General features: G+C 40.7%; 2 protein-coding genes across 11 annotated transcripts in view; both read right to left on the reverse strand.

Annotated features, from left to right (window-relative positions):
* Nucleotides 1-12,061, reverse strand: part of LOC113434978 (semaphorin-4E-like) — a 38,850-nt gene extending 26,789 nt beyond the window's left edge. Inside the window, exons 1-3 of the mRNA XM_026698461.2 lie at nt 11,918-12,061; nt 11,119-11,264; nt 7,554-7,613 (exon numbers count right to left, since the gene is read on the reverse strand). Of these exons, the coding sequence (XP_026554246.2) occupies nt 7,554-7,613; nt 11,119-11,264; nt 11,918-12,026 (315 nt within the window). The 5' untranslated portion in view covers nt 12,027-12,061. The remainder of the gene's footprint in view (nt 1-7,553; nt 7,614-11,118; nt 11,265-11,917) is intronic.
* Nucleotides 12,062-19,121: 7,060 nt separating this feature from the next.
* The window catches only part of SUGP2 (SURP and G-patch domain containing 2), a 40,735-nt gene continuing 37,055 nt past the window's right edge, over nt 19,122-22,801 (reverse strand). For 6 of the 10 annotated variants that reach the window (XM_087920766.1, XM_087920731.1, XM_026699037.2 and 3 more), the window contains 2 exons: nt 22,004-22,121; nt 19,122-19,417 (listed from right to left, as the gene is read on the reverse strand). In XM_087920766.1, coding sequence (XP_087776892.1) covers nt 22,008-22,121 — 114 coding nt within the window. In that variant the 3' untranslated portion in view covers nt 19,122-19,417; nt 22,004-22,007. Of the gene's footprint in view, nt 19,925-19,966; nt 21,780-22,003; nt 22,122-22,801 lie in introns of those variants that run through there. The other 4 variants (XM_087920742.1, XM_026699038.2, XM_087920759.1 and 1 more) reach the window with 2 other exon arrangements.

Raw genomic sequence — 22,801 nt, forward strand, 5'->3', positions numbered from 1 at the left:
TTCTTGTCACAGAGGACGCCCGTGACGGACTTCCATTTGCCCCACGCTGCATTGATCCTGGCTGCCACCTCAGTTTGTAGTAGGCCTTCTTCCCCAAGAGTAGTTCCCAGGTACTTGAAGGTGGAGGCGCGTGGTAGCTCCTGCCCGTTCACGTGGATGGAGCCTGTCATTTCATTGTCAGTGGTCAGGTATTCGGACTTCTTTAGGTTCAGCCGGAGCCCGAACTGCTCGAGGCGGTCGTGCCACTGTTGGACTCGGTGCTCGAGTTCAGCCTTGCACAGGTTGGCCAGGAACACATCATCGGCGTAGAGCAGCATCCATGGGGCGGGCGTGTACAGGTCGTGTGTAATTGTGTCCATCACCAGAATGAACAGCAGTGGTGAGAGAGCAGAGCCCTGGTGTACGCCGACGGTAATATTAAACTCCTCTGATATCCCAGCTGCCGCTTACACGGCTTTTGTGACATCTGTATAGGAGTTGGACCCATTGTACGAGCAGCTCAGGCACGCCGTGATCTCGCAGTGCGTACCAGATGAGATCGTGCGGGACTCGGTCGAAGGCCTTTTCAAGTCTAGGAAGGCGGTGTGGAGCGGGATTTTCTTCTCTCTGTGAGCCTCCATCAGCATCCGCACACCGAAGATGGCGTCGGTGGTGCCGCAGTTCTTGATGAATCCAGCCTGGTTGACGCTGATGTCGCGATGTCCCGAATGCGCTTATCAAGGACGCGTTCAAAGATCTTCATAGTGTGACAGTAACCTGACCGGTCTGTAGTTGGAGCAGTCCGCTGGGCTGCCCTTTCCCTTCCAGATCGGAACAGTGGTGCTGCGGTACCAGTCGTGTGGCACTTTTCCCGTGGAGACGATGTTGTTGAACAGCTCGCACAGCCACAATGCCGAGCCCGGTAGTGCCTTTTTCCAGAAGTCGGCAGGGATGTCGTCTGGTCCTGTTGCCTTACCGTTTTTCATGGCCTTGATGGCGTCGGCGACCTCGCTGGCATAAATGCCTGAGACTGGGCCTTCAACTGGGTCACCTCGCGGGGTTCGTGGGTGTGGAACTCCTCGGTGGAGATCTTCTCAGTATTGCCGCCACCTCTCCGCAGCGTCTCTGGGGTTGACGATCAAATTTCCCCTTTCGTCGTTGATCCCATGAAACTGGTCAATGTCCAGGGTCTTCCTGTGTCTGCTTTTGGCTGGGCGGTAGATCTCGTTCTCGCCTTCTCGCGTGTTCAGCTTCTCGTAGATGTCATCGTAGTGGAGCTTCTGGCTGTCGCTACTGCTTTCTTGGCTGCCTTTTTGGCCGCCTTGTATTCGCAGAGCTTCTCGCTGGTCTTGTCCTGAAGAAAGGCCTTGTAGAGCCGTTTCTTCAGGTGTACGGCATCTTGTACTTCCGGTGTCCAGAGCCATGTATCTCGTTCGATGCGTCTCCGTCCTGGCTTGGTGCAACCAAGCTGTTGGCAGCCGGCAGTGTGAACAGTGCTCTTCAGCATGGACCACGCTTCCTGTGGCCCGTCGACCATCTGCAGGAACTGCTCCGGTTTGATGAGGGTCCCGCCATCTTCTTCTGGTTCCACCACTTGATTCGTGGCTGGTCTGCATTCCTTTTGTCAATCCTGGTCTTGGGCTTGCTGATCCTGATCTTCGCCATCAGCGGCCTGTGCTGACTGCTCGATTAAATGCGGGTACACCTTGGCGTTGAGCACGTTTTTAGCGGCTCTTCGTCGTACGATGATGTAGTCGATCTGTGTGTGGTGGCTCCGTTTCTGCTATGGTAGGTGAGGAGTTGAGATTCTCGCCTAATGAAGCAGGTATTCGTGATGGTCATATCATGGGAGTCGGCAAAGTCCAGGATCCTCTGGCCATTCTCATTCGTATCGCCTGTGCCGTGCCCACCGTGGCACTGGTGTCCGTTTTTGTCCGCCCTACATGACCATTCAGGTCGCCGAGATGATGATGTCGCTTCGTGTGGGATCTGCCTGAGCTGGCTGTCGAGCAGTTCCCAGAAGGTATCCTTCTCCTCCTCGTGACATCCGGTCTGAGGGGCGTGGGCGGACAAGATGTGTAGGCGCTGCCTCTCGGTCGCTCAAGACGATTATCATCAGTCGTTCTGTGAGGCGCTTAACTTCTGCGACGGAACTTTGCCAGCTTGGACTGACAACCACAGCTACACCGCCGCGGTTTCCTTACAGCTGGTGTATATGATCTTGTAGCCGTCTATAGTCGTAGCCTTGTTGCCCTTCCAGCGAGTTTCCTGGAGGCAGCAGATGTCCAGCTTCCTGTCCCGCATGGCCCTGGCGATCTCGGTCGAGCGTCCAGTCAGCGAATCCACGTTCCCAGGTGGCCACCTTGAGCATCTGGCAGTCCTCTGTTCCCGCTTGCGTTTTCACACGGATCGGGTAGTCTCCGTGCGCATCGGACCCGGACGCAGTCGCCCGAACGCGGTAGCATTGGACGTGTGTTTTGTAGTGGACGTTTCCACCATGTTGATGCGGCATTTGAGTACTCCAGCCGGCCTGTCGCGTGGGCCTGTCGTCGGAGGGTCTGCTCTCAGTTACGGTTAGCGTTTGACGGCTTCGCGCATCCAGGGGACACCACTTGGAGGTGGCAGACCGCTCGTCCCCCAATAGCATATCCTCTTCAGAAAAATATAGTATGTCGAGTACATACATTGCTGTATATCCAATGCCAGACTAAGACATTTCTATTTGTCCAAGAAAGTTAGAGTTTGATAATTTGGTTTTAAAAGATAATTTCTTGAATATTTTGAATTGCAAGTTTGTATATTTTTTCTTATGCTTTTATTTTTTTACTATTTTAGTCATTTAAGTACAATTAAAAAACACAATTGATTTGCCTGTTTTGGAATACATTAACAAAAGGAAGAAAGAAATGGGTGATGAAAAGAAAATTAAAAGTAAAATAAATTAACAAAACCGGACATGTATTGATCAGACAGAAAAGTTAACAGTATGTTAGGGATACACCCTAGCAGAATCTGCACGGCAGGCAGGCAGGCAGGCAAAATATGTGAGATAAATGTTTTTTGTAGCTTACACTCAGTAAAACAGATACACCATGCTAGTTAAATAGTTTATTCCAGCAAGAGTTTTAGCATAGTCAAAAAACAGTCCATATATCATTCACTAGTTCAGTCTGTCCGGGGATTATTCCGTTGCAAATTCCAGTGTCGAAAAAGAGAGGTCAATAAACTTACAAATATCAGTCCAGTAATATATCTCCTCGCAGTAGAGATATGAAGAACTCAAATCTCCTTTCTTCCTTCAGCAACTCAGCAGTAGGGAAAACACGCAGTTAGCAAACCATCAATCCAGTAATCGTCAGGAATGTCAGCAATCGAGCAAGTTCTCTTGCTCCCTCTTATGGCGGTTCAACACCGCACCCAAAATTACATGCTTTGCAGTTTAAAGTGACACACACTTAAACTTACAATCATAGCTTATATATATTATTTTACCCAAACTACGTTAGGTAACCTTGTTATTCCTAACACAGTATAAGGAGAACAAACAGATCTACTTATTTTATGTATTTAACAGATCTGTCCTGATTCTGAAATTAACCTTTCCTTCCTTTTTTAAGGCAAATACAGGTGAAACTCGAAAAATTAGAAAATCATGCAAAAATTCATTTATTTCAGTAATGCAACTTAAAAGGTGAAACTAATATATGAGATAGACTCATTACATGCAAAGCAAGATAGTTCAAGCCATGATTTGTCATAATTGCGATGATTATGGCTTACAGCTCATGAAAACCCCAAATCCACAATCTCAGAAAATTAGAATATTACATGAAATCAATAAAACAAGGATTGTACATAGAACAATATTGGACCTCTGAAAAGGATAAGCATGCATATGTACTCAGTACTTTGTTTGGGCCCCTTTTGCAGCAATTACTGCCTCAATGCGGTGTGGCATGGAAGCTATCAGCCTGTGACACTGCTGAGGTGTTATGGAAGACCAGGATGCTTCAATAGCAGCCTTCAGCTCTTCTGCATTGTTTGGTCTCATGTCTCTCATCTTTCTCTTGGCAATGCCCCATAGATTCTCTATGGGGTACAGGTCAGTCGAGTTTGCTGGCCAATCAAGCACAGTAATCCCAGAGTCATTGAACCAGGGTTTGGTCCTTTTGGCAGTGTGGGCAGGTGCCAAGTCCTGCTGGAAAATGAAGTCAGAATCCCCATAAAGCTCATCTGTGGAAGGAAGCATGAAGTGCTCCAAAATCTCCTGGTAGACAGCTATGATGACCCTAGACTTAATGAAGCACAGTGGACTAACACCAGCACATGACATGGCTCCCCAAATCAACACAAACTGTGGAAACTTCACACTGGACTTCAAGCATCTTGCAGCATGTGTCTCTCCATTCTTCCTCCAGACTCTGGGTCCTTGGTTTCCAAATGAGACGCAAAAGTTGCTCTCATCAGAAAAGAAGACATTGGACCACTGAGCAACAGACCGGTTCTGTTGTTCTTTAGCCCAGGTAAGACACTTCTGACGTTGTTTGTTGTTCAGGAGCGGCTTGACAAGAGGAATACCACATTTGAAGCCCATGTCCAGGATCTAGTCTCTGTGTGGTGGCTCTTGATGCACTGACTCCAGCCTCAGTCCACTCCTTGTGAAAGTCCCTAACACTTTTGAATGGCCTCCTCTTCAGGCTGCGGTCATCCCTGCTGCTTGTGCACCTTTTTTTTCCACACTGTTCTCTTCCGCATAACTTTCTATTAATGTGCTTTGATACAGCACTATGGGAACATCCAAGTTCTTTTGCAATTACCTTTTGAGGCTTTCCTTCCTTATGGAGGGTGTCAATGATGGTTTTCTGTACAACTGTCAGGTCAGCAGTCTTTCCCATGATTGCGATTCCTACTGAACCTGACTGAGAGACCATTTAAAGGCTCAGGAACCCTTTGCAGGTGTTACGGCTTAATTAGCTGATTAGAGTGGGACACTTTAAGCCTAGAATATTGAACCTTTTCACAATATTCCAATTTTCTGAGATTGTGGATTTAGGGTTTTCATGAGCTGTAAGTCATAATCATCTCAATTATGACACATCATGGCTTGAACTATCTTGCTTTGCATGTAATGAGTCTATCTTGCTTTGCATGTAATGAGTTTCACCTTTTAAGTTGCATTACTGAAATAAATGAACTTTTGCACAATATTCTAATTTTTTTAGTTTCACCTGTATTAGTTCATGAGCTACAAACAATAAGGAGTCTCAATTACTGTCACACATTAAGAGATGTTGTGTCTTTTCACTTCCACAATATTATATATTTGGTAATGAATTTTCTTCAGACATGCTCTATTTCAAGATGCAGCTTAAAATAGTATTTAAAATAAATAAAATAGGATTTAAAATCATATTGATTCTTATGACTTCATTATAAAAAGGTGATATTTTTATTTATATATTTCATTTATATGTAGCAATACAATTCGAGAAATGCACCAAAGGTTACTCAATGATGCTTTACATTTGCTGGATCAAGTTGGGTATGCAAATGTAAAAAGTCATACAATTTATGGTTCTGATCCTGTTCCCATGTAAAGTTTCTAGATAAATAATTTTTCTAAAACATTATTACAGGACTGCTGATGGCAGGTTCTTTTCTATATTGGCCAATCACACTATCACAGATACTAGCTTGATTGGCAGGACTATCAAACAAAGAAAATCAGGAGTCCAGGCAGTTTAAATGAACACAAAGTGTTTGTTGCAAGCTTAAGCTGTCTACTAGAATCTGAACTACTAAAAGCTGAAGCAAGTTGGAGGGTGATAAGGGTCAATAGAATTCAAGGTGAGCTGGACTTGTATCTGCAAAGGGGTTTGAGACTACTGATGCGTTTGACCCCTCCATTTGGCTCAAATCTGGTCATCTCTTACAAGGACAATTCCCATCAGATCCCCCACTATTTTATTAGTGTTCCCAAGTAATTTCTGCTTGAGGTTTCAATTCACATGTCACATTTCTTCTCAGTAAATGAAATTGTTAAAATCAATTTAACCCTAGTATTTTGATATTAGTGTAGAAAGTTAGCACCCACCCCTCTCCTAGGAAAATGAAATATTTTAGGATAAACTAAAAAGGCAGAATATTTCCCCTAAAAAGAGAAGTAGAAATTCAGAAGCAGAAACTCACCTCAGAAGCAGAAGCTCACTCCCACCTTTGTTAATGGGCCAGAGTATTCTACATAACAAAGCCCTCTACCCATCTCACCACATGGCCTGGGAAGATTGCATCAGCCAGCACTCTGATGAAGCCACGGTGGTCCACTCCAGACAAAGCCTACAAAGTTATCTAGACTCCTGCCCCGGGAGTCTGACAGCCAATGGGATACATTTCTTTTTTTTTGCTTTTTTTTTTTTTTTTTTTTTTTTTTTTTTTTTTTTTTTTTTTTTTTTTTTTTTTTTTTTTTTTTTTTTTTTTTTTTTTTTTTTTTTTTTTTTTTTTTTTTTTTTTTTTTTTTTTTTTTTTTTTTTTTTTTTTTTTTTTTTTTTTTTTTTTTTTTTTTTTTTTTTTTTTTTTTTTTTTTTTTTTTTTTTTTTTTTTTTTTTTTTTTTTTTTTTTTTTTTTTTTTTTTTTTTTTTTTTTTTTTTTTTTTTTTTTTTTTTTTTTTTTTTTTTTTTTTTTTTTTTTTTTTTTTTTTTTTTTTTTTTTTTTTTTTTTTTTTTTTTTTTTTTTTTTTTTTTTTTTTTTTTTTTTTTTTTTTTTTTTTTTTTTTTACCTTTTTTTTTTTTCTTTTTTTTTTTTTTTTTTTTTTTTTTTTTTTTTTTTTTTTTTTTTTTTTTTTTTATTTTTTTTTTTTTTTTTTTTTTTTTTTTTTTTTTTTTTTTTTTTTTTTTTTTTTTTTTTTTTTTTTTTTTTTTGCTTTTTTTTTTTTTTTTTTTTACTTTTTTTTTTTTTTTTTTTTTTTTTTTTTTTTTTTTTTTTTTTTTTTTTTTTTTTTTTTTACACTTGCTTTTTGCTTTTTTTTTATATTTTACCTTTACTTTTTTTTTTTTTTTTTTTTTTTTTTTTTTTTTTTTTTTTTTTTTTTTTTTTTTTTTTTTTCTTTTTTCAGGAACAGGAAAAACTAAGGTGGGGCCCAACAGAGGGTATAAAACTTAGCATCTTGGCCCTTCTTTTCCTTCACCCAACATCTTGAAGCATGTGATTGTCCTTTTCACTTTGGAGCTCCAAGCCATGTGGTCCTGTCCACCATTAAACCATCTTTCCAAACAGCCTCCATGTTTCCAGTGTCTTTTTTCCCACTTGGTACTGAACCCAGAAGGATAATTCTTCCCACATTAATTTATCAAAATATACAATACAGAAGTATAAAGAAAACTGTAAATAATGGGAAAATAAAGGAGGAAAAGTAGAGGGTAAATGGGAAAAGAAAAAGAAAAGCGTTAACTTCTTACTGTTTTGGTGCAGCAGTATTAGTAACACAACACCTCAATTTCTTAATTTATATGATAATATAGCCATTTCTATAACAAATCTATCCCAGAAATCAATTTAATATTTACATCAAAGCACACCTTGGTTTTTCCTTTGCGAAGACATTGAAGCTTACTATCCTCTGAAGCAAACCAGGATACCTAAGGAATCAAAACAGACAAATGAACATATTAAAATCTTCCATAAAGTAAAAATGCTGAGCCAATGCTATTGCTTCTAGCCAGTTTCTTCAATTAGGCATATCCTCTTCCTATGGTTGGATGGTTAACACATAAAATCCAAGTATTAAGATTTTAGGGCCAGGATGGTATCAGACTCAGTGATCTTAGACTACAAATAGCTACATATTTAGATGGAGTATTTTTCTGAGACAAACATTTTTTTAAATCTACAGTAGTTTTATCTCTCAGCTGTGCCTCTCTGCTCCAATTTCTGTATCAGTCTCTAGTTCTCTTTTTAACAATTGCCAAGGGACTAGATGGGAAGTGGGGAAACAATATCCTATAAACCCAGGATGGTGTGGCCATGCTTTTCTTTTCAGTAGTAGTAGTAGGAGTTCCAGGAACCCTGGAGATGCATATTGGCAATTGGCAAGAACAAATAGGTAAGATTATCCTTCTCTGCCTGCTCCTTCATTTCCCCTCAATGAGAGAAGGTAGCAAGTTTTTGCCAGAAGCCTGAGAAGGTAATTTGCAAATAATGAAGGGCCTTAGGTCCGTTCTATGAAATCAAAACTAAAAAGCCAACTCAAAATCAATGGAAATATAATGCCCAACAGGACCTGCTTAACCTCTTAGGTCTTAATTAGTTCACCTCTAATTTCCTGTTTGAGCACAGACAGCTTCATTTTCTAGTATTGTTAGCAAAAAAAATGGCCAAATAGCAAATGATACCCTGACAATTACGGCCAAGTGAAAGTAGTCATTAGGCTAGATAATCTGATTAAAAAATAGCTTCTCTGTCAGTTGCTGAGATGAACTGTAAGGGACCAATTGTGTTTTAGAACAGAAATTATGAAAGCAGGGATGGCCAATGGAAGCAAAAGGAAATGCAAAAAATGATTTTGATTTTTTGGGTGCTTCATCAGCATTGAATCAGGCTGGGATTATTATGAATATAGTCTGTTTGTCAGTCTCTATACTTTCCATGAGTGAGAATTTTACACCCTGCTCTATAGCAATTTATCTTCTTACACACTGCTTACACACTGCTCAAAAAAATAAAGGGAACACAAAAATAAGACAGACTAGATCTGAATGAATGAAATATTCTTATTAAATACTTTGTTCATTACATAGTTGAATGTGCTGACAACAGAATCACACAAAAATTATCAATGGAAATCAAATTTAGCAACCCATGGAGGTCTGGATTTGGAGTTACATTCAAAATTAAAGTGGAAAAAAACACTACAGGCTGATCCAACTTTGATCCATGGAGGTCTGGATTTGGAGTTACACTCAAAATTAAAGTGGAAAAAAACACTACAGGCTGATCCAACTTTGATGTAATGTCCTTAAAACAAGTCAAAATGAGGCTCAGTCGTGTGTGTGGCCTCCACGTGCCTGTATGCTCCTGAAGAGGTGGTGGATGGTCTCCTGAGGGATCTCCTCCCACACCTGGACTAGCAGCCCCCAACTCCTGGACAGTCTGTGGTGGATGAGCGAGACATGATGTCCCAGGTGTGTTCAACTGGATTCAGGTCTGAGGAATGGGCAGGCCAGTCCATAGCATCAATGCCTTCGTCTTGCAGGAACTGCTGACACACTCCAGCCACATGAGGTCTAGCATTGTCTTGCATTACGAGAAACCCAGGGCCAACCCCACCAGCATACAGTCTCACAAGGGGTCTGAGGATCTCATCTCGGTACCTAATCGCAGTGAGGCTACCTCTGGCAAGCACATGGAGGGCTGTGCGGCCCCCTAAAGAAATGCCACCCCACACCATTACTGACCCACTGCCAAACCGGTCATGCTGGAGGATATTGCAGGTAGCAGATCGTTCTCCACGGCATCTCTAGATCCTGACACGTCTGTCACATGTGCACAGTGTGAGCCTGCTTTCATCTGTGAAGAGCACAGGGCGGCCAGTGGTGAATTTGCCAATCTTGGTGTTCTCTGGCAAATGTCAAACATCCTGCACGGTGTTGGGCTATAAGCACAACCCCCACCTGTGGACGTCAGGCCCTCATATCACCCTCATGGAGTCTGTTTCTGACAGTTTGAGCAGCCACATGCATATTTGTGGCCTGCTGGAGGTCATTTTGCAGGGCTCTGACAGTGCTCCTCCTGCCCCCTCTTGCACAAAGGTGGAGGTAGAGGTCCTGATGCTGGGTTGTTGGCCTCCTACGGCCTCCTCCATGTCTCTTGATGTACTGGCCTGTCTCCTGGTAGCGCCTCCATGCTCTGGGCACTATGCTGACAGACACAGCAAATCTTCTTGCCACAGCTCACATTGATGTGCCATCCTGGGTGAGCTGCACTACCTGAGCTACTTGTGTGGGTTGTAGACTCCGTCTCATGCTACCACTAGAGTGAAAGCACCGCCAGCCTTCAAAAGTGACCAAACCTTCAGCCAGAAAGCATAGGAACTGAGAAGTGGTCTGTGGTCACCACCTGCAGAACCACTCCTTTATTGGGGATGTCTTGCTAACTGCCTATGCTTTCCATTTGCACAACAGCATGTGAAATGGATTGTCAATCAGTGTTGCTACCTAAGTGGACAGTTTGATTTCACAGAAGTGTGATTGACTTGGAGTTACATTGTGTTGTTTAAGTGTTCCCTTTATTTTTTGAGCAGTGTATTTTAATATCTGAAATAACTTTTAGACATTTTTAAAAGTTTTTATCTCCAATGAGATTGGAGAGTATTTCCCATCAATCTTGCATGTCTCATCTCTTTGCTTCTTGAACGGAAGTGGTATTATCATAATTACTTCCAAAAATGTTTAATTACCCAAAGATCAGCACAGGTTATGACAGCTCTTTAGCTTTTTCACAAACAACAGGTTTAGTGGGAAGATGCCAGGAAACTGTTCAATGGAACATAGGTGACAATAGGAACTACCAAAGCAGGAAGTGTGATCAGGTTGTGGACCTCTGGCCATAGTCACCTAACATTATCAGTTTGGTGCACTTGTGTTGCATCAAGCACTATGAAATACTGAGTTTTCAATCCAACAAAACCAGACTAAATTTCTCATTTGGTCTTAAATATTTAGTGGGAAGGGTGGTGTGAAGTGACAGGTGCCAGTTAAGCCCTATACCCCCCCACCCCCCAGGGTAGGCTGGGCCCCTTCCAGTCAGGAATCCTTTTCTGGATAAAAACCATGGGAAACACATTCCTTGTTGCCCCATGATACAATGTTTCACTCAGACAAGTTTTAGTAGTATACTAGATTCAAGAGGTTCCACTTCTTGGTGACTGAGGATATGCTTTGCGCTTTTTAAAATTACATCCTGCTAAAGCTTTCCTACTGGTGGGATTAGAAAACAAAGGTCTCTGACATTACAGGGAATTTAGGTTGGTTAAAGTAGGCACTACCGAATTACAGGGATAAATAGTGTCAAGTAATATAAAGAACTTTACTGAATGTAAACACAAGTTTTCAGTAGAAAGATACATGAGAATTTTAAAATACTTACTCTGGATATTTCTTTAGAAATGTCATTTAAATCCAAAACAAGGATATAATCTTTGACTCCAGCATATAAAGTATTTGTTTCTTCACTCAGCAAAAGAGTAGAAAAATTGGACAGTCCTTGCTTCTCAAATACCTTTAGATTTTCAGCTTTAAAAAAAGAAAGGAATGCTTTAAATCTTAGGTGTTGTTAAATATGATCCTGAATAAAATCAAATCTTTACACATCTTAAAAAAAAACTGAGTTTCTAATTTCAGTTTCCACATATGGAATTCTCTTGCATTACTTCCTTTTTGCTTTGAAATGTTGGCCATTGCTGCAGGCACTTTTAAATGGAAAACTGGCTTATAAATGTGAAAAAAAAGAAAGTTGATTGCACAAGTATATTATCATAATACTGTGTAGTGGTATTTTATTGGCCAAACCTCAGTTTTGCATAAAAAAATAATCTTGAAAGAAGTTCAGATTTCCTAGTGAGGCAAGTTGGATAAGTCCATTTATAAAGTTTCAGGAGCTCTCAATATAAGCATTATATTGTAGTTGGCTCAAAAATCAGTCTACCACAGATTTTGCTAGGGATAAGCCAGATATTTTTGAAAATTCACAGACTATACATTAATGCAAGATAACTATTCAATTTTTATTCATCGTAAAAAGTCTGCCCTATATGGTTATATTTGCACAAAGCAATTCTGTTTAATTTCCATAACTAATGTGATGAAGGCCATATTTAATAAGAAATTGTCCTGTTGAACACATATTTCTGTACAGTTTTTAATAACAGATTCAGCAAGATGCTTACGCTGATATTTCACTGTTTTTCTTGGTATGAAGTTCAGAAGATCGCTTGCATCCTGCTGCTGAATTATTCCACAAAGCATTAGAAGACAAAAAGCAGCTGTAGCGCCCATGGATTTCAACTAGATTGTTGCGCATTCTATGCACTGAGTTCATGGAATTTCACAGTCCAAAACACAGAAACAAACACAGGAAGAGTCACTAGTTTGCTCTACAATATTAATTTAAATGTTAAAAGTTTTAATTGCTGATCAATTCCTTTATTATTTGGAAAGGAGGAAGGAAGGGACCTGCTATTTCTAAATTCTAATTCCCAATTCTAACTCATTATCTTTCAGGATTTTACTTTCTCCACCACCTGAAAATGAACAAATACCCATTTTCTACTGAAAACCACTCCAAATTCTCTGCCAGTAAACTCTTCCTCCTTCTACTGGTATCTCCAGGCAATTCTACTCTACTCTAAATTTTTCATTTCAGAAGATACTTCAAATTGGAGGCACTATCAGGATACCATAAATAGCTTCCTCCACTCTGGGCACTTTGCAGATATATGGTATAGGACTACCACTCACATCATCCTCAGCCAGTATTCAATTACCAACATACTACATTTATAACTTTTTATACTAAAAACTAAAATTATAACTTTTGTATTTATCTTTTTACTGTCTGTAACCCCCTCCCCATCACCTTAAAAGTGAGAGGAGCAGCATCTAAATTTAATGTAAACATTCCTGTGATATCATGTTCTCAGAGGGATAGTAAGGTTCAGTGAACTGGCACTTGTATTCTTATTTTCTCCTCTTCCTCCACCCTTCCCCTCACTGAATGTCTATGGAGATTTTCAGTCATCCAGATCATGGTTGTCCCAAAGGTATTTTTTCAAGAAGCAACTGGACTTTCTGGGTTTGTTTGTTTTTTAAGAAGTTTGGCTTCTCACCCAAGAAGCTTCTTCAGCTCTGACTGGATCCTTCCAGTCCAATTGCCTCTTGAAAATACACCTTTGGGACTTCCTCTCACTGTTTTCTCTATACTGACCTTGTCCTCTCAGACTTCACCCTCCACCTAATTCTCTTCTTTCCCCCAGGTAAGGTCCTCCACCAGCCATTATCCACCCCCACTACCCATTCCACTTTTCCCTGTTTTCTCCTCTCACTCTCCTTCCCAATTAGCCTCTTTTATGACAGGCTTCTCAAGTCAAGGAGCAGCCCCGCCTCACAACGTGGATCCCGCCGCAATGAGCCATGTCAACGCCTCATGAAATGGGTGACGTTTATTTTTATTTTATTTTTATCCCGCCTTTATTGCTTTCGAAGTAACTCAAGGAGGCAAACGGTCCTCATACTCCTTCCTCCTCCTATTTCCTGCATAGCCACGCCGTGAGGAGAGTTGGGCTGACAAGAGAGCGACTGGGCGAAAGTCACCCACCAAGTTTTCATGCTTTTAAGACACCCCCTCTTCATATCCGTTATGCACCTCAGAGGACTTCCCCACTCCGGGCACTTATTTCGTCCGTCTCAGTCTTTCTCTTCCCGGTTATAGGATCCCACAAAAGACATCCCCCCCCCCTCCCGCGTTTATTTCGTCCCTCTGACAGCCGCCAACTTCCCCCCTCAGCTCTCGCCGCCCTCAAAAGAGACCGTTGAGATTAGGATTTAAATACCTCCGCACGCCCCTCCCCTTGATTTTAGCCCCGCCCACCCAGCGTCCTGCGCGGCGCAGGGGAGAAAGGGGTTCTTCCGAAGAACACGTGACCTTCAGCCTCTGGGGCAGTCGAGCCTTTGGCTTTGTCTCCTTCGCGAATAGCCAACGCCTGGACGGCGAGTGTTTTTTTCTGCCTCTTTCTCTCTGTTGCTGTTTAACGACCGCCAGGATTTTGGCAACCCGGATCAGGTGGCCCTAACCCATAAAAAACCTAGTTGACGGCGAGGAAGTAATGTGATTTATAATAATAATAATAACAACAACAACTGGGTTATTTTATTTGGGTGCCCCATGACTGGAGCCTTTTAAAAAGAGATTGAATGGAGAGACAGACTTTATTGTCACTTTGAATGTACGCAAATTGGCAAATGTTAAAATGACATTTTGTTGCATACATACAGATTGGGCAGTCACTTGTCTGAAATGGTATATATAGTACAGGGTCTCCTGCTTGAAAGAGCGGGTTGGACTAGAAGACCTCCAAAATCCCTTCCAGCTCTGTGGTTTGGTTAAGGTTCAACCATTGACAGTTCAACCGACAGTTTAAAGGCATCCTGCGAGAGATACTGCAACCAAATGGAAGAAGACAGTGGTGTGGGATTCAAATATTTTTTACTACTGGTTCTGTGGGCACGGCTTGATGGGCGTGGTGCGGCTTGGCGGGTGTGGCAGGGGAAAGGATATTGCAAAATCTCCATTCCCCCGGGGGAAGGTTACTGCAAAATCTCCAATCCCTCCCCACCCCACTAACCTGCTTTCCAGCTCCATTCTCCTGTGCAGGGCAACAAAAGGAGACCCAGCCGATCAGCGAAGGGAGGCAGAGAATAGATGGGGCCAGGGGGGGCAGTCAGAAGTGGTATTTGCCGGTTCTCCAAAATACTCAAAATTTCTGCTACCAGTTCTCCAGAACTGTTCAGAACCTGCTGAATAGCACCTCTGGAAGAAGACCCCTACTGTCCTTTGGGTTCAGTTGTTTTGAAATGTAAAATGTGCGTAGTTAAAATGTGCAGAAATCAACTTTAAAAAAAAAAATCATGATTCTTTGGTAAAACTGCTGAAATTATATTGTGCAGTACAGTACCCAAGGGTATTTTCCAGTACTTCTGGATTAATGGGTAGGAGCTTGCCTGAAATTTCCCTCTTGTTATTGTTAAGAATGACCTAAATGACCAAATGACCAAAGACTGCATGGTCTTTGTTGTTTATATAGATTATATCAAAAAGGGAAGCATTATGGATGGGAAGAATTTCCCTTAGCAAATATTTAAGGAGTGTAAAGATGATAAATACCATAAATCTCTTAAATATTTGCAAAAGGAAATGATGGTGACAATAAATAAATACACAACTGCAAGTGTGGCATTGCAACTTTTCAGTTTATTTTGAAAAAAGAAAGCCTTTGCTGAAACAGACTAAAAAATAGGTGAAATACCGTAGTATCTTACCAATCTCCCCCCACCTTGTTTCTTTGAGTAGACCCTATGGCTCTAATTCTCATCAGCCACAGTCAGTATGACCAAGAGATGATGGGACCTGGAGTCCATCTGAAGAGATCTCATCATCCCCATTTTGAGATCTCCCCCCATATTAGGAGATATTTTCTATTAAGAAAAAGTTATATTTGATATTTTTCTCCTTCAGGAAGGTAAACGGGAGAGAGGACTATGAGTTGTATAGGATTACTTCAAGGTAATCTTCTGCCTGAATCAGAGCAGGATGTGGTTAGGCCCCATCTTCACCGCCACCCTCTCAAGGAACACGGTGTGCAAAGCTAGACGTGATTGAGCATCCAAGGCAGGGGAAGACCTTCTTTTCCACGTCTGCTGCCTGAGCGACGGCTGCTCAGTGATTTATAGAATTCTGCAAGTTGTCAACGGTCAACCGGCCCAACTAGACCCCCATGGGGCCACCTGAAAGAGGTCAACTCAAGGGAAAACCTCCTTCACAGAGGATGAAGTTGCTATGGAAACCACTTTGGCAACAAGATTGTCACCATTTAGACATTTTCAAAATAGAATCCGTGAAATCAGAGCAACAGCAGACCACTTGTCAACTCATAAAACATGAGTCACCATAGCTCTAGGGGAGGGGTAGAGGTGTCCATGGCATTCCAGGTCCTGACATTAACAGATAATCAGAGTTGGAAGGGATCTTGAAGGTCATGTAGTCCAACCCTCCGCCCAAATGGGAGATCCTACACCATTTCTGACAAATGGCAGTCCAGTTTCTTCTTGAAAGTCTCAAGTGATGGCACTCCCACAACTTCCGAGGGCAAACTCTGTTCCATTGGTTGGTTGTTCTCACTGTCAGAAAGTTTCTCCTTATTTCCAGGTTAAATCTCTCCTTGATCAGTTTCCAACCATTATTCCTTATATGGCCTACAGGCACTTCTTGACCCCTTCCTCCCTGTGGCAGCCCCTCAAATATTGGAAGACCGCTCTCATGTCTCCCCTGGTCTTTCTCTTTACTAGACTAGCCAGGCTCAGTTCCTGCAACTGTTCATTGTATGTTTTAGCCTCCAGTCCCCTAATCATCCTGGTTGCTCTTCTCTGTACTTTTTCTAGAGTCTCAACATGTTTTTTATAATGTGGTGAACAAAACTGGATGCAGTACTCTAGGTGTGGTCTTACTAAGGCTTTATAGAGTGGTATTAGTACCTCCCTTGATCTTGATTGTATCCCTCACAAATACAACTTAGGATTGCATTAGCTTTTTTGGCGGCTGCTGCACACTACTGGGTCATATTTAGCTGGTTGTCCACTAAGACTCCAAGATCCCTCTCACAGTTACTGCTATTGAGCCTGGTTTCACCCAGTGTATTTTTGGTTTTTCCTGCCTAAGTGTAGGACTTTACTTTTCTCTACACTGAATTTCATTTTGTTAGATACGGCCCAGTGTTCTAGCCTGTCCAGATCCATCTGGATCTTAAGCCTATCTTCTTGGGTGTTAGCTATTCCTGCCAGCTTAGTTATCACCTGCAAATTTGGTAAGTTCCCCTTCTATTCCCCATCAGTTCTACATCACTAGTTGAGCAGTATCTCATCTCTGAATTTCATTGGTTGGGGAACATGAATGGGATCCTGTGCTTATTTGTTTGACTTGTACCTTAGCTTTATTTCGATTACCACAACATCCGGTACAGACAGTAGTGCTCCTTGTATTTTTCCCTACAACCACTGCCCTGTGAGATGGGTTGGGCTAGAAGAGTGATGTTCTCAAGCATCTCAGGGAAACTATAGAACTAAATGGACCTGTATTACATGGCAATAGCACTTAAGACTTATATACTGCTCCATAGTGCTTTACAGTTCTAGACAGTTTACAATGTCATATCACAACATCTGGGTCTTCATTTTATTGACTTTGGAAGGCTGAATCAACCTCAAGCTCAAACACCAGGCTGTGGGCAGTTAGCTTGCAATACTGCATTCTAACCACTGTACCACGAGGACTCATTACATTCACCTGCATTTTGAGGAATTCAGATTCATGTCTCGTTGGACTACATAGATTGGGCTTTTTGAGGTGAACAACTAAGGCCAAAGTCATGGTTCATCCAATGACATATATTATAGCTTCTTCTGTGAGTATATAACAAGTTGAGCAATTACTGATTTTCAACTGTCAGAAATGGTGTAGGGTCTCCCACTTGGGTGGAGGGTTGGACTAGATGACCTATAAGGTCCCTTCCAACTCTGATTGTCTGTTATCTGCTGTCTGGATATTTGGGAAAGCAGCAGCTCTTCGGATTTGAAATGTTTGTTACCTGTCTTTGGTTAAAATATATTTATAGGGTCCATCTTGCTCCTATTGACTGAACCCTCACAAGTATCTGCCTCTCTTAGGCAGAAGAACTCATTGATAGGAAATATTTGTTCATTCATTCATTCATTCCCTTTATCATTTTTACAATTAACTCTAGGCTGTGAACATATCCAATACGTCTTCCTCTTCTTTTTCCCCCGCAACATGTTCCGAGTTTCCATAGGAGAAGGAACTGAACAATGTAGAGAAGGTGAAATCAGTTTGCAAAATTGTCCACTGACCTGGAAGAGGTTCTGAAGCGGATGATGAAGGTATGCAGGCTGGTCCCTTGATGGCTCCCTTCTGGGAGCTTAGATTAGGTCACGTCACCCTTAGAGCCTACAGTTCTAAGACTTATGGTTGTTATGTGATGAGCAAGTTCCAGTATTAAGCCAGACAACTCTTAAGGCCCATTTTCAAAATTTCACCTTGCATGGCATACATACGTTGGAAAAGTAATTTTGTTCAGAAGACCATTTAAAAAAAACCAACCTCCTACTATCAATAATTAAAGAATTTGTTCCAATTTAAGTAACCAGAAAAAGTCAGTTGGGTAAAAGAAGAATGTGACAATTTCTGTCTTTTTTCCTTGATTGGAATTTGAAAGCACACTGGTTCTAAAACGTCGTGCACCTGTACCACGCTGCAGTTCTCATGTGTATCAGATGGCACATATAATGCAGTTGAAGTGCTGGATATGCTGAATTTAAAACACACAAGCGAACACTCTGTTCCAAGGTGACTCCGATTAAGCCCATAAATCTTAGCTTTGTCTCAACAGGCCTTTCTTAATCTAGGAGAGCAGTATTTCACAGAAAGGCCCAAAACAAGAACATAAAAGGTAGTGGTCAAGATGGGAATATATAATACCTCCGTGCTTCTGCTATATGTGCGTGTCTTATTCTTACAACCCTATTAATCTGTACATGGCCATCATGTTGCTAGAGAAACAAACCAAGTTCCAAGTTCAGATGATCCACTAAGTCACCTTGAGCCACTTAACATGCTAGTATATGTGAGTTGAATACGCTTAACAATGGTTAGGATTAACCTGGTTGACACCGAGTCACAAATTAACCATCCAGACAATGTAGTATGTTATTGAGTTTAAGAACCAAGCTGTTCACTTCACCCCCAACCCACTAGACACAATTAGAGCAGCCTCTAGCAGCAGAGTGATATACGAATGTACTAGCTCTCCAGTGTCATTAATTACTGCATTTAATCATCTGCCTCCTATGCATGGCATTTATAAGATTGGTTGTGCTAACCGGTTCTCCAAGAAACTTTATGAAAGTAATAAATGTAATAAAATCAAAGTAATACGTGTGAGGTTTTTTTGAGGAAAGCCACATGAGTGTGAACTACTCAAATCTATTTGTTTAGCTACTATCAATATTAATAGAACATGAGCTAAGTCTGAAATAGATATCCAGAAAGGAAGAAAAGCTGTATGATTATATTCCTTCTTCTGGGAGAAGGATCTGAGGCGTGCTCTTCTTCAAAGACATCCTTGGTACCATTCAAGGACAGATTGCCTTCATCTAAGATTCATCTTTTTGCTGCTTCTTCTGTCTTCTTAAATAGTAAATGTGACCCACTTTTCCCCCAAGCATACCTTCCCTTCACAAGACACGCACTTGTTTGTAGTAACTTTGTACAATATATCAAGACGCAAGAATGGAAACAAAGCTGGCTTTTTTCTACTGATTTTTTTTTATTTATTATAGATCTTGGTAAAAGGATTACATGCCATTAAGATATTTTAAAAGAAATGTTAAGATCAATCGTTGACTAACAATTTGCTATTCATTACTGTTCAATACTGATAAGTTTCACAAGAAGAAAGGAAAAAAAAAAAAATCTGACTGAGGACTTCAAAAATGCCACATTCCAAACCAAAAGTGACACAGAAGAGAGACACACCCCCGAGTGACGGGAGAGAAAAAGGTTCTTGGATGCTTCTGATCTTCGTATCAGAGAGCCTGGAAAACTAGAATAACAGAAAAGGTAGTGAACTGACACAGATCGAAACTGAATTTTTTAAAAAAACGTTTTTAGTTTTTGCAAATGCATTAAAGTTTTTTGCTGGTAGATGTTGCCTGCTAAAAAGCAGGATTGAAAACAGACAGACAAACAAAGGAACAAAAAAACCCTGAAGCTTTGTAAGAAACCCAAATATCTAACAGAGGATCGATTGAAAAGCAGCACCTTAAAAGCATCAGTGCTACTGCTGTATCATTTTTATCTCATATCAAATCTTCATACAAGGAAGACTGATTAGAATCGCAGTAATCTGGGAGTGTTGGAGGCAAATGTTTTTCTCCTTTTGTCGCCACCCTAAATAAGAGAGTTGGTATTTTAAAATGTTCAAGTGTTCATGATATACCCAGGCAGCTCTGAAACAAGCTGAAATCAGCAGGGTCACCCTCATCAAAACTGGGTTCAAAGAAACCATCACTTCCCCTGTCTGGAGATTTATAAAGCCTTCAGTTGATGCCTCCCAAGAAATGACAGCTCAGTTTTGGCCCACAATTGATGCCTCCCAAGAAATGACAGCTCAGTTTTGGCCCACAATGGGCACAGAAAAACTGGATTGAGAAAGCGCCCCACCTCCCGTGTAATTTCATCTCAAAATCGCAGCAAATTCTGAAGTTGAGAGAGAAAATGTTTTTAAGCAACTTGAAAGAATAGGAAAGTTGACCATTAAACAAAACCTTTTTTTTTAAAAAAAATGATGGTTTAACCCCAGTAGAAGTTGCACGTCTGTAGAGTATTTCAAGCTTACAGATCAAACTAGTAGCTTTGATAGCAGGCAAACATAGGCAATGCTCTGCTATGTACAGGAAAGAGAAACCAACAGCCCTAAAACTAAGGAGCTAGAAAAGAAAAAGATATCAGGATGGTGTCTAGACTTCAAGGCGGTGTCCATTTGATGGGATTGGACCCCAAAAGCCTGAAGGATGGGAATTACTTAGAATTCTTCAAGAATTCAAATGTACTTGCAAATCTTTTGATTCAAGTAATGAAGCAGCTGGTTTGTATCAATGGCTTCTGAACATCTTAGAAAGTGATGGAAGAGGTCATTGGCTGCTTGCTAGCATGATCTTCAAAGCTTTTATTCTATGCCATGATTTTATTTGGCATTTCCTGGAGCTCTAAAGCTTGTCTCAAGAAAGTAGCTAGGAGAATACCAAACAAGATACTGCAATATATGCTATCACAAGTTTTTTTTTAATGAAAACAAGTGTGGAGAATCATGCATATTTCAAACCCTACCCCAAAGTGGAATGTGGTGGGAAAAGAAACTCCATGGCTGTGAGAATTGAAATTAAAAAAAAAAAAGGTAATACCAACAAGATGAAGACATCTTCTGGAGACAATAATAGAAAAACTGAAAGACTGGACAAATTTGATGGCAAACATGCTACCCAGAACTCCAGATAATATGAATTAAGAAGTATGATTAATCTGCAAGAATTCTAAATTCAAATCCGAATGCCGTCGATAATCAGTTTTTAAGATGGATTTTACACATAAGAATCTTTATGGTACAAGACGTTATTTGATTAACGTAAGTCTTTGTCATATTTATGGCTGCTTTGAAAGACTCATGGAAAAAAAGAGATGTTACCTGAATAGGTCCAATCGTCACCTTCAACAAATTGTAATCATATTTATTTAACAAAATATAAAATAGACATGCAAATTCCAAACAGCTTTATCTCCTACATACAAAGAAAGCTTCCCAAGAATGTCTAGGTACCATTGTGGAAGTTAAGAAAAGACCATCCAAGAATGTGAACAAAAGACATTCAGGGTGGCTTAAATACTGCACATATTTGGGGAGGAGGCCAGAGCCACAGATTGTTGGTAAAGGTCCCCAAAACAAGTTCATGAAATTGATGCTAAGATAATGGTTTGGTCTGCTGCTGAAATTTTCCTAAGCAATTTCCCGGACCCCAGAATTGATGAAAATAGCAGAATTTGCCAAATTTAATTATGCTCCCAAGGGCGATACATACCAGGAATTCATATTAAAAACGGTAAAAATTGTCATTCTGACCTTGAGGGAAAAAAACGGAGGAATTCTTCCCCTGTTAAGTCCCAACAGGAAGTATTGGCTCACAATCCTAACCATAATTTAGCCACAGCATCAACATTATCTCTGCCGATTCAGGTTGCTAGGAATTACAGCTTAAAACATTTGAAGGGGATTTGATTGGGGAGATCGTTAAAAAATGTTGCTAAGCCATAGATGACTTTTGATGAAAAGGTGGACTGCTCCTGCTTCTGAAGGCCAGGTATCTTCTCTTAGGATACTGGAGATGTTTAATTTTACGGCTTTTTGCATGCTGGGGCGGGAACCGGGAAAGATCCAAAATTGAAATCAATTTCTTGCAAGACCAAACAGTAATAAAGGCATCCTAGCCATCAGAATATAATATCAGTAATGTCACTCTGGATTTTCAATATGAACCAACAATGTGAAAAAGTAGAAAATCTCTCATGGATTTTTTTTTTTTAACTCTTGCAACCGTTTAAAATGAAAACAACTGCCTCCATTTTACACACCTACCTATTTATTGGCTCTTTTCATATAGTACATCTGGATCATTCTCTGACGGAACGTAGCAAAGGTATCCTCTTTGTTCTTCCCTGCAACACCCAAGCCCTCCCCTGCCGAGGTAGAGCCCCTATAGGAGGCAAAAAAGATTAAAGTAAATATGAAGACATCTCAATTTCTTTACTGTCAGCTCCAATGACAAAGTGCAGGATGAATAAGGAGGGGGGGAAAAAACCTTAGTTGCCAAGCCTTCAAAAAGATAATGAAGTTTGAAGTTGTTGATCTCAGTTATTGGGTGCCTAAAATCAGCTGCGGTGTAAATTTCAGAGGCTTGCAAAAACTACCTGGTCATCTTTCCAAAGGAATGAAACCTGCTGTAGTTGTTTTTTAGAAGATCTGTTAGAAGGCAATTAACTTTCACTATCTAAGCAGTACCCCAGATTGCGAATACGTAAGACTTTTTATTCCCAGAAAAATAATATCTTATCCTGTTCTTTCTCCCGAGGGAGCTGAGTGACATGAATAAGATTCTCAAGGAAAGTTTGGGGGGTGGGGAAGGGGGAGGAAAGGAGCTAGAGAATCCTCCAGAAAATTCCATTAGCAAACAGGGATTAGAACTTAGCAGCTCTTCCTGAGGTCTAAACCAACCGCTTATCCGCTACCGAGAAAACAGAAGATATCCATTGTTACAAAAACAGAAGGAGATGCCATGAAGGCCAGGAAAAGGAATGGCCTCCTCAGCTTGTTTCCATGGGCATCGTTCAGTGGAATCAAAGGCCTTCTACCATTGAAAATAATGGACCTCAAAAG

Source organism: Pseudonaja textilis, chromosome 1, assembly GCF_049901715.1.
Source record: "Pseudonaja textilis isolate UNSWEBS1 chromosome 1, rPseTex1.2, whole genome shotgun sequence".
NCBI lineage: Eukaryota > Metazoa > Chordata > Lepidosauria > Squamata > Elapidae > Pseudonaja > Pseudonaja textilis.